General features: G+C 36.7%; 2 protein-coding genes across 2 annotated transcripts; both read left to right on the top strand.

Moving 5' to 3' along the window:
* Positions 1-1,501: 1,501 nt before the first annotated feature.
* Positions 1,502-4,220, top strand: LOC115805332 (hereditary hemochromatosis protein-like). Its single transcript, XM_030765889.1, has 4 exons — positions 1,502-1,559; positions 2,037-2,204; positions 3,135-3,422; positions 4,168-4,220. The coding sequence occupies exons 1-4, from the start codon at positions 1,502-1,504 to the stop codon at positions 4,218-4,220; spliced, it is 567 nt and encodes a 188-aa protein (XP_030621749.1).
* A 2,620-nt stretch (positions 4,221-6,840) lies between these two features.
* Positions 6,841-10,101, top strand: LOC115805322 (T-cell surface glycoprotein CD1b1-like). Its single transcript, XM_030765877.1, has 6 exons — positions 6,841-7,129; positions 7,583-7,861; positions 8,167-8,457; positions 8,921-9,034; positions 9,470-9,511; positions 10,061-10,101. The coding sequence occupies exons 1-6, from the start codon at positions 6,841-6,843 to the stop codon at positions 10,099-10,101; spliced, it is 1,056 nt and encodes a 351-aa protein (XP_030621737.1).
* Positions 10,102-11,318: the final 1,217 nt, after the last annotated feature.

Here is an 11,318-nt window from a genome sequence, read left to right as displayed (position 1 = left end):
TCCTACAGTCAGAAGTGTCAACAGTGGAAGATTTTGAATATAATAAAAGGTGGAATATCCAAAGCATAGACAATAAGCAGAGCAGTTAAGCTCTGACTGAATAGGTTCACATATTGATCTGAAGTAAAACAGATTCCCATTGCTTATATGTCGCGTGTCTTGTTTTGTCAATGTCATGTTTTGTTACTTGCCATGAGTGCAGCCAATGCAACGAAGCAGGAAATACAGAAAAAAAGAAGCTGTTGGTGTCCTAGTTTTTGTGAAGTAAAGCTTATGACTCACCTTCTCAAAACCAGAAACACGGGCTAATATCCTACTAGTCTCCTTCATCTTTGCCCAACTCAAGTCAAATTTTCTCTACAACAGAGCTTAACCTGAGGGATTAATTTATGTTATTCCAGTGACTTCAGTCACTTCACTAAATCCACTGAATACTTCAAATACATATGCTCTGCATAGACCAGTTAATTATTGTTGATCAACACTATGAATTCTTATGACTTGCTCTGGCAAACTCTTCATTTGCTTCTGTATTGAAACATAAAGTATGTCAGTTAAAGATCCTTCTGCCACCTGCTCCTCTCTCTGCTAGCCAAGGAAACCGTAATTCAAAAACACCCACAATGCAAAGCAGCCAAAGTTGTGGTCACAGCAGCACAGTTATTGACTGTTAAAATGTTTTGCTTTGTGGATCATAAATTTGGAACAAACGCAAATGGGCTATAACATACTGTTGGCCTATGTGCTAAACTTGTCTTTTCATCACAGTAATACAAATTGAGAATCCCTAGGGTTTTATTGGATTCTGTTTGTTCTACTCAGGCTCTCTCTTTACTAATGACAGCACCAAGGGCAAAAGACAATAGCACAACCATGGCTTCTGTATCATAAACATGAATAAAGATTAGTTTACAGATTTCAGTTTATGAAAACAAATATGTATCTCATTACTGAAAATCCTTCCAGACCTCTATTACACCTTAGGTTCATAAACTCCTCCAGCCAGTTCAGTCACTCTCCTCACACAGGTAATTAAAAGGCAAAGCTGAAGTTGTTCTCTTTTATGTTGACATTAAAGACACTCTTTGCAATAGACAATGATAGCACAGACATTTGACTGATCAATCAAACGCTACAGTCAGGTACACTGTTCCAAAAAAAGCAAAAAACAAACAAACAAATCACACGCATACACACACACATACACACACACACACACACACACACACACACACACGCATAAGGAGGCGTAGAAACTTGACTAGATACAATTCTAACAAAGCATGACATTGGAATCCCACTTCTAAGAGGATCAACAAAGACGGAAAGGAAAATTCAAATCCCTTGCCAGAAAGAATGCGGTAATAGATACTAAAAAAAAAAAACTGGTGGAGCCTGATCGGGTAAATACTTTTGAAGGGATGACACTCTCTTATCCACTTTCTGTCGTATGCTGATAAATTCAGTGGTCTTTTGTTAACACTGTATAATTGACTTCAAGATGAGTAAACTACAGATGTTTCTATGCTGGCTGACATATCCTGTAATTGTTTCAGCAGGTAAGACACAGAATGTTAATATATTTATAGGCTGGGTGACTTTTGAAACTTAAGACATCATATAATTCCTATTGTGACTTTTCCTTGTGTGAAGTAACAAGAAATGTCAACAAGAAACAAAATGTAAGCATAACCATTTGAGAATGGAAATGTCAGCTTCTAGAAATCCTGTCCTCTTTCAGTTAGTTCAGTCCTACCTGTCCCTCATTTGTTAATGTCGTTTATGCTTGCCCACTATACATTCGAATGGTGTGTGTGTGTGTGTGTGTGTGTGTGTGTGTGTGTGTGAGTGTTGGGGGGTGGGGAGGGGGGTGGGTTGCAGTTCCACAGCATAAAACACTGTCATGCAGGAAAAAATCTGACCATTTTCTCTACATTAAAAGCATTTCTGTTCCTTAATATTTTGCACAAACCCAGCTTTTCAGGAGGTGTGGAAATGTGTTAATCAAAGATTTATTGGCCTCTTTTTGCTTTTAGATTCTCACTCTCTGTTTGCACTTGGGACATTCATCACGGGAAATACACCGTTCCCCGAATTTAGTGTGACAGTGATGCTTGATGATACTCAAATTGGATACTATGATTCGACCACCTGGAAGTACACCTGTCTTCGGTGTCAGAATTCTGGCTCTGCTGACAAGGACGGTGAAAATGCTCCATTTTTATTTCGAGAAATGTACAGTGAAATGAAATTACACATGGGATGTTTACTATCTCAAAATAATATCACAGATGGTAAGCATTATTTAAACTTAAACTTAAAAGCATATAGTAGTGTTTTAAGATCCCACTTTTTCAAATATACATAGACTACAACTCATATGCCCTACTATGTATAAAACTATATATACTATATACATAGAGCATCACAAACAGAGACAATTATTTCACCAGTGGTGCATACCCTGCTTATAGAAAACAAAGTCATAGATCACTGCATATGTAGATAAACTGTATGACTCTAACAGATTGTTTAAAATTATTTACAGCTCTTTTCTTATCCTTTCCAAGGGCTTAGTGTTCAGCAGAGATTAGATGGTTTGGTGTTGTCAGACAACGGAGAACGCGGTCAAATAACCCAGAAGAGTGCATTCAATGGCTTTCTTACTGATGAGCTGTATCTTATCAATGGCCAGTTCTATTACCATTCAAACTGGAATGTGTCAGAATTGGTTTTACAAACATATCTTCAGAGGTCAAAAAATATGATGAAAAATGTTAAATACTCCATGTACACCAAAGCTTTAGAGAGAGCCCTGCATGACCAGAAGAATATTGTCAAGAGGAGAGGTGATTAAATACATTCAGAATATTATTTTAAACTTTTTAATAATAATTTTAATATTTTTAATATTATTTTAAATGTTCAGTGGAGCCTCCTCAGTGGCATCCCAGATTACATCAAAGAGGATGAATTTAAATATCCAACTGAAAGTAACAATATTCTGTTAAATTAAAGTGAACTTATTTTGATTGTTAAATGGAACATTATGAGCACCACAAAAACAAACAAACAAACAAAAAGTGATAAAAAAGAATTTTACAAATGTAAAGTCTCCACCTTTATTTCTACAGCAAAACCAAGAGTCAGACTCCTGAGGACAACTCTCACAGAGTCTGGCAGGGTTCAAGTAAGTTGTCTGGCCACTGGTTTTTACCCCCGTCACATCAACCTGACTCTGTTCAGAGATGGTCAGCCTGTGTCTGAAGACCAGGTCATTGGAGGGATACTGTTACCTAACTGTGATGGAACTTATCAGATGCGAAAGAGCCTGGAGATCAGTGCAGAGGAATTAAGAGTGAGAGACTACACCTGCTCAGTCATTCACCTTAGCTTGAACAATAGTCTGGACATCAGTTTTGGTAATTACCATCAATTTTCACAGCAGTTATCATCATCATTACATATCTATCTATCTATCTATCTATCTATCTATCTATCTATCTATCTATCTATATTGTTTTCCTTTTGTTTTACAGACAATGACCTAAATCAATCAGCTGAGTCAGTTCTATCATTTGTCCTGGTGGGGGTCATTATATTCCTGGTTATTTGTCTGGCTGCCTATTTCATATGGAAAAGGAGAATTACAGGTACAATGAGTACATTATGCACTACCTTCAGGGTGCTGAACCTCACATTCCTCTGGGTTGATACTGTGCGTGAATCTTTGACATAGACTCAGTTTAATGCCACGTCAGTGTGGCTCGTCCTTTGCTTGATTATCATCATCACAGACGATTGCTACTCATGTTGCATAAAAGGTGAAACAGAAGGAAAATTCTGTTCTCTCTCTCTCTCTCTGTCTCTCTGCATATATATATATATATATATATAAAATATAGTATTAAAAAACTATAGGCAGAAGGCAGAAATCCATGCTGTTCATTTATTGGCATAATATTGAGCTGTATTTTTAGCTGTATCTAGTCTTTTGGGATTGGAGTGGAAATTTTCAGATGGATATAATTTCATTGTCAGTTTCAAGCTCATGCTCTAATAAAACTGATGTCTAAGTTTCTTGTCTTACAGATTGCAAGAATATTTTAAAGTGGCATTTTAATAGTGTACCGCCATTTTATGAGTTTTCCTGTTGTTGCCCTCTAGGTTTCAACCCATCTGCTGAGTCCAAATATTCAGCTGCAGCAAGTGAGTTATAAGAATTATTATAAAGTTTAACTTCAGCAGGATAAAGAGAATGGAGTTATGTAATGAGATATTATGCTAGAAATAACAAAAACAAAAAACATTCTAAATCAGAAAACAAAAAACTGCAATGTGAAATATCTCAAGGGACACAATGAAATCAGTAGCTATGTTTACTGATATTTTTCAGATATGTTTGCATTTGCATGCGCAAAATCAATATCATGATTGGGATTATTGCAGTAAAAGTATCTTCACTAATTAGTGACCTTTCACCTGGTTTTAAAAGTCATACGAAATTTTGCAAATTTCCTGAGCAGCTGACTGCAACCCAATACACTGGACACAAGTTAAAACAGAGTATTAGTGTCTTTTGAAATGTACACCATTCTGTGCTGTCTACGATACTTAGAGAAATGAAACTTGTAGGCCTAGTATAGTGTTTCCCAGCCCTTTATAGCACTGACAATGTATTTTTATCTGTTCAGGCACTGATGCGAGTGAGACTTCCACAGACATCTCAACCTAAAACTAGTTCTGCTCAAATGAACGACACTTCCATTACTAACACCAATATATGCACACGGAAAGATTCAGAAGCCATACTGAAATACCGAAAAAAAAAATTCAAAGTCTATGTACTTTGCTCTTTTTTCTTTTTGTGAAGATTCACAGGAGTCTGATCAGCGTTTACGTGGCTCATCCTTTAGTTCTCCTGTTTCTGTGCTTTTCTGTTTGCTGTGATATTGAATTATGAGATTTTCACAGTTTGTCTGTAAAGAGTTTGAAATTCTTGTTGAGACATGAGATTCCCAGAACTTCTTTCTATGTAAATTTTATACAAGTCTGGAGAGCCTAGCTGCAGCCATTTTACCATGACACAGGCCAGATCCAGTTTTTGTGAATTGTCGTTGTTGTCCTTTCTTGACCTGCCTTTTCTCAATATCTTTCGAAATTGGAGTCAGTTAATCTCCTTTGATATCAGTACTTTATAACTCTAGTAGGAATAAATAGACAGTGAGGGCAGTTAGGACTAAAAGACTTCGCCCAGTCTCCCCATTCTCCCCACTCATCACCTGATCATTCCTGATAGTCCTAGTTTACTGGACTAATTTGCTGTTGCTAGACTGATACAGATATTTTACATGTGTTAATTTTCATTTCATTTATTTTTCCTTATTTTTATTGTATTTACATTGTGGCTGTCTGCATCATTTGCAAAAGAATTTCCTATTGTAATAATATTAAACTTTATCATGTTTCACATGCGCCTGCTTGTTCCTCTTGTGTGACATATGAGCTAGACTCCTTAAAAGATCACATCTTATTTTAGATCATGATTGTTATGAATATAAATACTGTATATGGTCCAGCAGATATAATTTGTCCCACCAACGGGTTGGATAGTTATTGTAGATTAATTAATCTCAGATGAATACCACTGTCATAATTAGGCAGTATTCGCTATAGTGCGGTAACAGGGATACAAAATATCTTCTACAAAATTCCTGAGGTCCTTGGGTTAAAGTAAATGAAGCATTTATCGTTTATCATGAGGTAATGCTAAATGTACTCTTTTACTTACTCTTTGTGTTAGTTAGTCAAACTACTTTGAACAATCATTTTCAAAACAGATATTTCTTGCCAAGCAAACTTTTACGTCCCGATGGTCATGAATTAACAAGTTAAAAATATGTTGTTTTGCTGCTACACGGAAGCGACATGTAAACAAAGAGAAGAATTCATATAATTGATCTTCTCAGATAAACATGAACTCTGTTAGGGAGGAGTTTGGCACTCAGCACAGGTCTAGACTGAGAAACTTGGTGATACGGGTTTTTTTCCTGGTGCTCACATTTTCATTCCATACTGAGCTCACACTGCATCGCACACAGCAACAATGTGGGTGTTGTAATTATCAAAATGGAACGACTGTGCATTCCTCTCTGTATTTTGTTATTTATGTCATCAGCAACAGTCAGTGCAGGTAAGGCTGCTACATGCTAATTCAGGTTATTGTTGTCAATACTTAACAGTCTGTTTCAATATATTGGTTTTTGTTTGATGATCCATGTGTTGAATGAGGTGTTATAGTGCCATGTCACATCCAGCTTGAATTTTGATATTGTTTCAGAAAGATCTAGACAAATCTTACAATCTCAGAGATTCTTCTTTTAAATGAAGGATGGTGAGGATTTGGTACAAGTATTAGAAAAAAAATCTTGAAGTGGATTTCCTTTGAAATGTACTGTGCAAACACATATGTTATGTGTTATAAGCCAGTTTGAACCTGCATTCAATTTTAGGAGTAGGGGTATGACTGTAGGAACACAGCATGAGATAGATGTGATGGTCAAATTATGAGTCTACCTGTGACCGCATACTATTAACAATCACTAGGTGTTTTTCCAGAGAGAGGTGATACAATATTAATCATTTGGGGAGACTGCCAACACAACAAAAAAGAACAAAATTAAACAACCTGAAAAAAAAAAGTTAAAAAAGCAAAAAAGCTGAAGCCTTACAATGCATTGTATCTTGAACTTGTACTAATTTACAGAAATGGACTCTTTCATTCATACGATTAGTCAATATTCCTTTACAGCAAAGGATCCACTCTGGAATGCCACAGTTATGACTGAAATTCTTCCTCGTCTGTTTACAGGTTCTCACTCTATGTGGGCATTGGCCACATTCATTGTTGGAGAGACACCATTTCCAGAATTTACTTCAGTGCTGATGTTGGATGACATTGTTCTGGGGTGTTACAATTCAGACATGGGGAAGTTCATATTCCGATTTGGCAATAATCCAGAACCTGAACCCCCTGATCAAGATGCGGCCAGGTTATTGTATGGGGCATTACACAGTGAAATGAGGGATCGGACGTTATTTCTGATGCGTCACTTTAACCACACAGATGGTAAGGGTCACGTTCTAATTGCTCTTGAATACTACTTCCTTGGGAATTTCAAAAAGCCTCAGACTATCACCAAAAAAGACAAATAAATTTGAGTGTTCCACTGATTCCTGTCTTCAGACTCCTGTCATTCCTGTCACACTGGCCTACTGCATATAATTATAATGATTTAAATACAAAAAACAAACAAAACTTACTGATATAAAAATCTATGAACAGGACATCAAGGTCCATCAGTGCAGTATTCAAAAACATCATTGAGAAATGGAAAAAATACAATCATCCTGTATTTTCGCGATATATAATTGAATGCAGGTACATACAGAGATTCTTTGATCCAAACCGTACATCCTTACTGGAAGAAGCAAACAAAGTAACTTGGCTTAATTGTCCTTTAGTTGATCTTAGTACTATTTGTTTCATGCAAGAAAGTGTTTTTTCTCTCTTTATTTCAAGGAATTCACGTGGAGCAGAGAGTAGATGGCTGTACACTGGAAAACAATGAGCCAGGACAAATTATGCTAATGAAGGATGCTTTCAATGGCCTGAATGGATTTGAGATGGATTTTAACATGCAGCAGAAAACTCTCCACTCAGAATCAAACTGGCCTATAATGTGGGGGAAAGTACAGATAGAACACAGCAAACGGGTTTATGAAAAGATTTTACACCCTTTCTGTACTCTTACACTGAGGAGAGCACTGATAGGTACAAAGTATTACGTGAGGAGAAAAGGTAATTGCAGTTAAAATCACTTCAACACTTCCATCACTTCATTGCTACTTACAAAAGCCTATTCGAGCAACTTTGCTTTGAGAGATTACTGAAGAAACCAGTACACGTGGTCACATCCTGGTTAGATTTGATGATCATCTTAATTTTTAATTCCATTCCATTCATTGTTTGTTTAACCACTTTTCTGTCTTAGAAAAAGATTCTAAGTGTACAATGCTATCCTTGCTCAATCTCTTTTTTGACTAATGTCCTCCAATGTATTGTGAGGCTTTTCATCATCAGTGTGTTCTCGACCATTTTCCCAGTTAAGCCTAGAGTCAGGCTCATCAAGAAGACTATCAGAGACTCTGGGGGGATTCAGGTGACATGTCTAGCTACTGGTTTTTACCCTCGTCACATCAACCTGACTCTGTTCAGAGATGGTCAGCCTGTGTCTGAAGACCAGATCACTGGAGGGATACTGTTGCCTAATGGAGATGACACCTACCAGATGAGGAAGAGTGTGGATGTCAGTGCAGAGGAGCTAAGAGTGAAGCGAAACTACACTTGTATAGCCACTCACCTAAGTCTGGACAACAAGCTGGACATCAGTTTTGGTATGTAAGTATGGGATGTTAACGTCTTATAACATCTAGTTGTTTTAAAGCACTGCTTCTTTAAAGCTTCGTAAGCTAACCTCTCCAGCACAAGGGCTCAGCTGATGTGCGACACACACATTTAGACTCTAGAGTCACCAAGGACAAAGTTGAACTGTGAACTGTGAGATGGAGATGCTCAGCTCTTAAGAGTCAGAGATGGGAATAAGTGATAAAAGCACAAATTTTCTTTGAGGTTAGCTTTGAATTCAAATGACATGCTGCTATTAAAAACTCTCAGGGGCAAGGTCATTTTGTACAATGGAAGCCTGGTGTTCAAGTAATTCTAAAGTTCTGAGATATATCAAAATCACATTGACTACACTCAGTGACGAACAAAAAACAAAACAAAACATAATTTTGATTTCTTGATTCCTTGATTTGAAAGAATGTTGTAAAAAGGTATGATTTCTCTTCTTGACAGAATATGAGCCTGGCCCACCCATTGCATCCATAGTGTCTTCTGTGCTTGTGGTGCTATTGGTGTGTCTAATTGTACTCACGGTAGCCATCATCAAATGGAGGAGAAGACACACTGGTAAGATAAGAACAGAGAAAAGAGTAAACAAACTTAGCAACAATTCAGAAAATCCGAACATTACCTCACTGAGTGGATGGAGAGGGAAAGATTTTCATAATTATTTCCTTGATGTTCCTTTCACTGGAATTAAGGCATAGAGTGTTCAGATTTAGCCAGAAAGTAACCGAAGCGGTTGTTCTAGCTCTATTTATAAAACACAATTTCTTTCCTGGTTCAGCATGGTGACAAAATGGGGCCACAAGGACAAAGATGTTAGAGATTTCTTCAAAATAGTATCAGGAAGTTTAGAATTAAACTTGCTTTCAGAAGGAGTGGTTAAGCTAGTTTTGTATGTCTACTGAAAAAAAAAATAGATAGTAATGCTTCATTTCAAGGAGGATATCTTTGTGACCATAGAGACATGCTTGTGGCAGACTAATTTTTATGTTTTAGGTTCCCAGTCATCCCTTCAGTCTGAATACACTGCAGCTTCAAGTGAGTACTTGAAAATACACTAAAACTCATGTCTGAAGAAACAGTTCAACTAAAAAAAAAAGAACTTGATTTTTATGGTTGCATTAGAGCTGAAATAGTGTTATCAACTCAAACACAAACCATCTGTTGGTTAGCCTCCAAGAGGATACACTTAAGGATAGACCTGTCTCTTTAAACAGCATTTTGTTCTCAGAGTACATTGTTTAATTCTTATGTTTTTAGAAGCAGAATATTAGCTTTTTGCGTAGCAAGTAAAATTAGATTGAACTGTTCATCATATATTTATCATAAACAAACTGAGTTTAAAATAGATAATATTACAACATTTTGCTTAAGGTAATTATTGATATGTACATTTAGGTTCCTTTCAGGAGTAATGAGTACTCTGTAATGTTGTGTCAATCACTGGATGTATTTCTTTTTCTTTAATATGTATAATCCCTTATCAAGAATACCTCACTAATATTAAACAGAAGAGCAGAGGAGACCTGCAAGAGAACCTGTGCATCAACATGTCATTATATCTGACAGCTTTCTTTCTCTGTTAAGGCACAGAAGAACAGGAGACCCCTGCTGATGCTACATCTTAAAGCCTTTTTGTACAAAAGGCAGAAGGCAGAATATATTTATGACTTAAAATGAATCATGCTTTGATCCACTGCCCCTGGGACTGTTAGAGGTACAGTGACAGTTTAGGGCAGTTTGTGGTGCCCTGGCAACCTGGAAAGCTATTGTCTGTACAGGAACTCCTCTGCTTTCAAACAAGCAGCTACTAAACATTTAACATGATTCAGTTTATTTATTTATTTATTTTTTATAAAGTCTCTGAAAATGTTGATTAGTATTCTAAAATCATGAAATGTTTTAATTTCATAAATGTTTATTAATGTTTATGTTCAGAAAAAAAACCCCATAAAATTATTGTCCCTCACCCCAATACAACCTGTAACCTAAACCATCTCTTACATTTTTTTTAAGCTGACTTCACTCATAACATTTCTGAATAAAGTCACATCTCCAAGATTAGACTGGAATGGAACTGAGAAGTAGCTGAGAAATTGAGAAATGTGGACCTCTAGAGGATGGAGGACTGAACTGTAGTCACACAAAATATTTGAGTCTCCCGCACAACTCTGCCAAATGGACATGGAAGACTTAATGTTTTGGAGCCAGAATTGAGTGGGAAGTTGGTTATTTACATCCATTTCTCAGTATCATGGCTTTGGCTGTCATCTTCCACTGACAACAAAGACAGTCATCATGGAATTCTGCAGGAGAAAGTTCCAGAAGGTTGTCAGGGCACAAGTCTGTCTGGTGCTGCCTAATGTGGTCCCTAACCTGTAGATTTTTCATTAGAGGCTTTCTCTCATTACCATATCCAGAGACTTATTCACCAGACACTGGGGCTTTGTACTATTTAGTCATTTCTATCATTGAAATATTCCAAACTTCACGCTGTTAGACTTCTTCAATAAACCTGTTTCATCTAAACACGTTGAGATTTGATGATTCTGCTACCACATTGCCAATTTTGCATGTACCAAAAAATGTAAGAGTACTTTATTAAACTTTATTGAACTTGGCTATCACGGAATTTAAACAATACCACAATTTCTTTTACAAAAACGTACAGTATATATTACAGTTTAATGATCTGTGATGTAGCCTACTGAGCAAGTTGACTGTTCACTATATGTTACAGTTCTTCTATGCAGAATGCTTCACTGATGCATGTCCAAAATAATACACTGCACACAAGTTTCTTGAAGGTATTCCCTATCAAATCAGAGCACAGAACCTCCTTAAC

This window comes from Chanos chanos, chromosome 1 (genome assembly GCF_902362185.1).
Source record: "Chanos chanos chromosome 1, fChaCha1.1, whole genome shotgun sequence".
Classification (NCBI taxonomy): domain Eukaryota; kingdom Metazoa; phylum Chordata; class Actinopteri; order Gonorynchiformes; family Chanidae; genus Chanos; species Chanos chanos.
This window is presented reverse-complemented; position numbering and strand designations above follow the sequence as displayed.

Coding starts and splice junctions, on each gene's coding strand:
- LOC115805332 (XM_030765889.1), top strand. CDS start 1,502: ATGAGTAAACTACAGATGTTTCTATGCTGGCTGACATATCCTGTAATT. Junction 1,560..2,036: donor TCCTGTAATTGTTTCAGCAG/GTAAGACACAGA, acceptor TTTTGCTTTTAG/ATTCTCACTCTCTGTTTGCA. Junction 2,205..3,134: donor TGGCTCTGCTGACAAGGACG/GTGAAAATGCTC, acceptor TTATTTCTACAG/CAAAACCAAGAGTCAGACTC.
- LOC115805322 (XM_030765877.1), top strand. CDS start 6,841: ATGACTGAAATTCTTCCTCGTCTGTTTACAGGTTCTCACTCTATGTGG. Junction 7,130..7,582: donor TCACTTTAACCACACAGATG/GTAAGGGTCACG, acceptor CTTTATTTCAAG/GAATTCACGTGGAGCAGAGA. Junction 9,512..10,060: donor TGAATACACTGCAGCTTCAA/GTGAGTACTTGA, acceptor TTCTCTGTTAAG/GCACAGAAGAACAGGAGACC.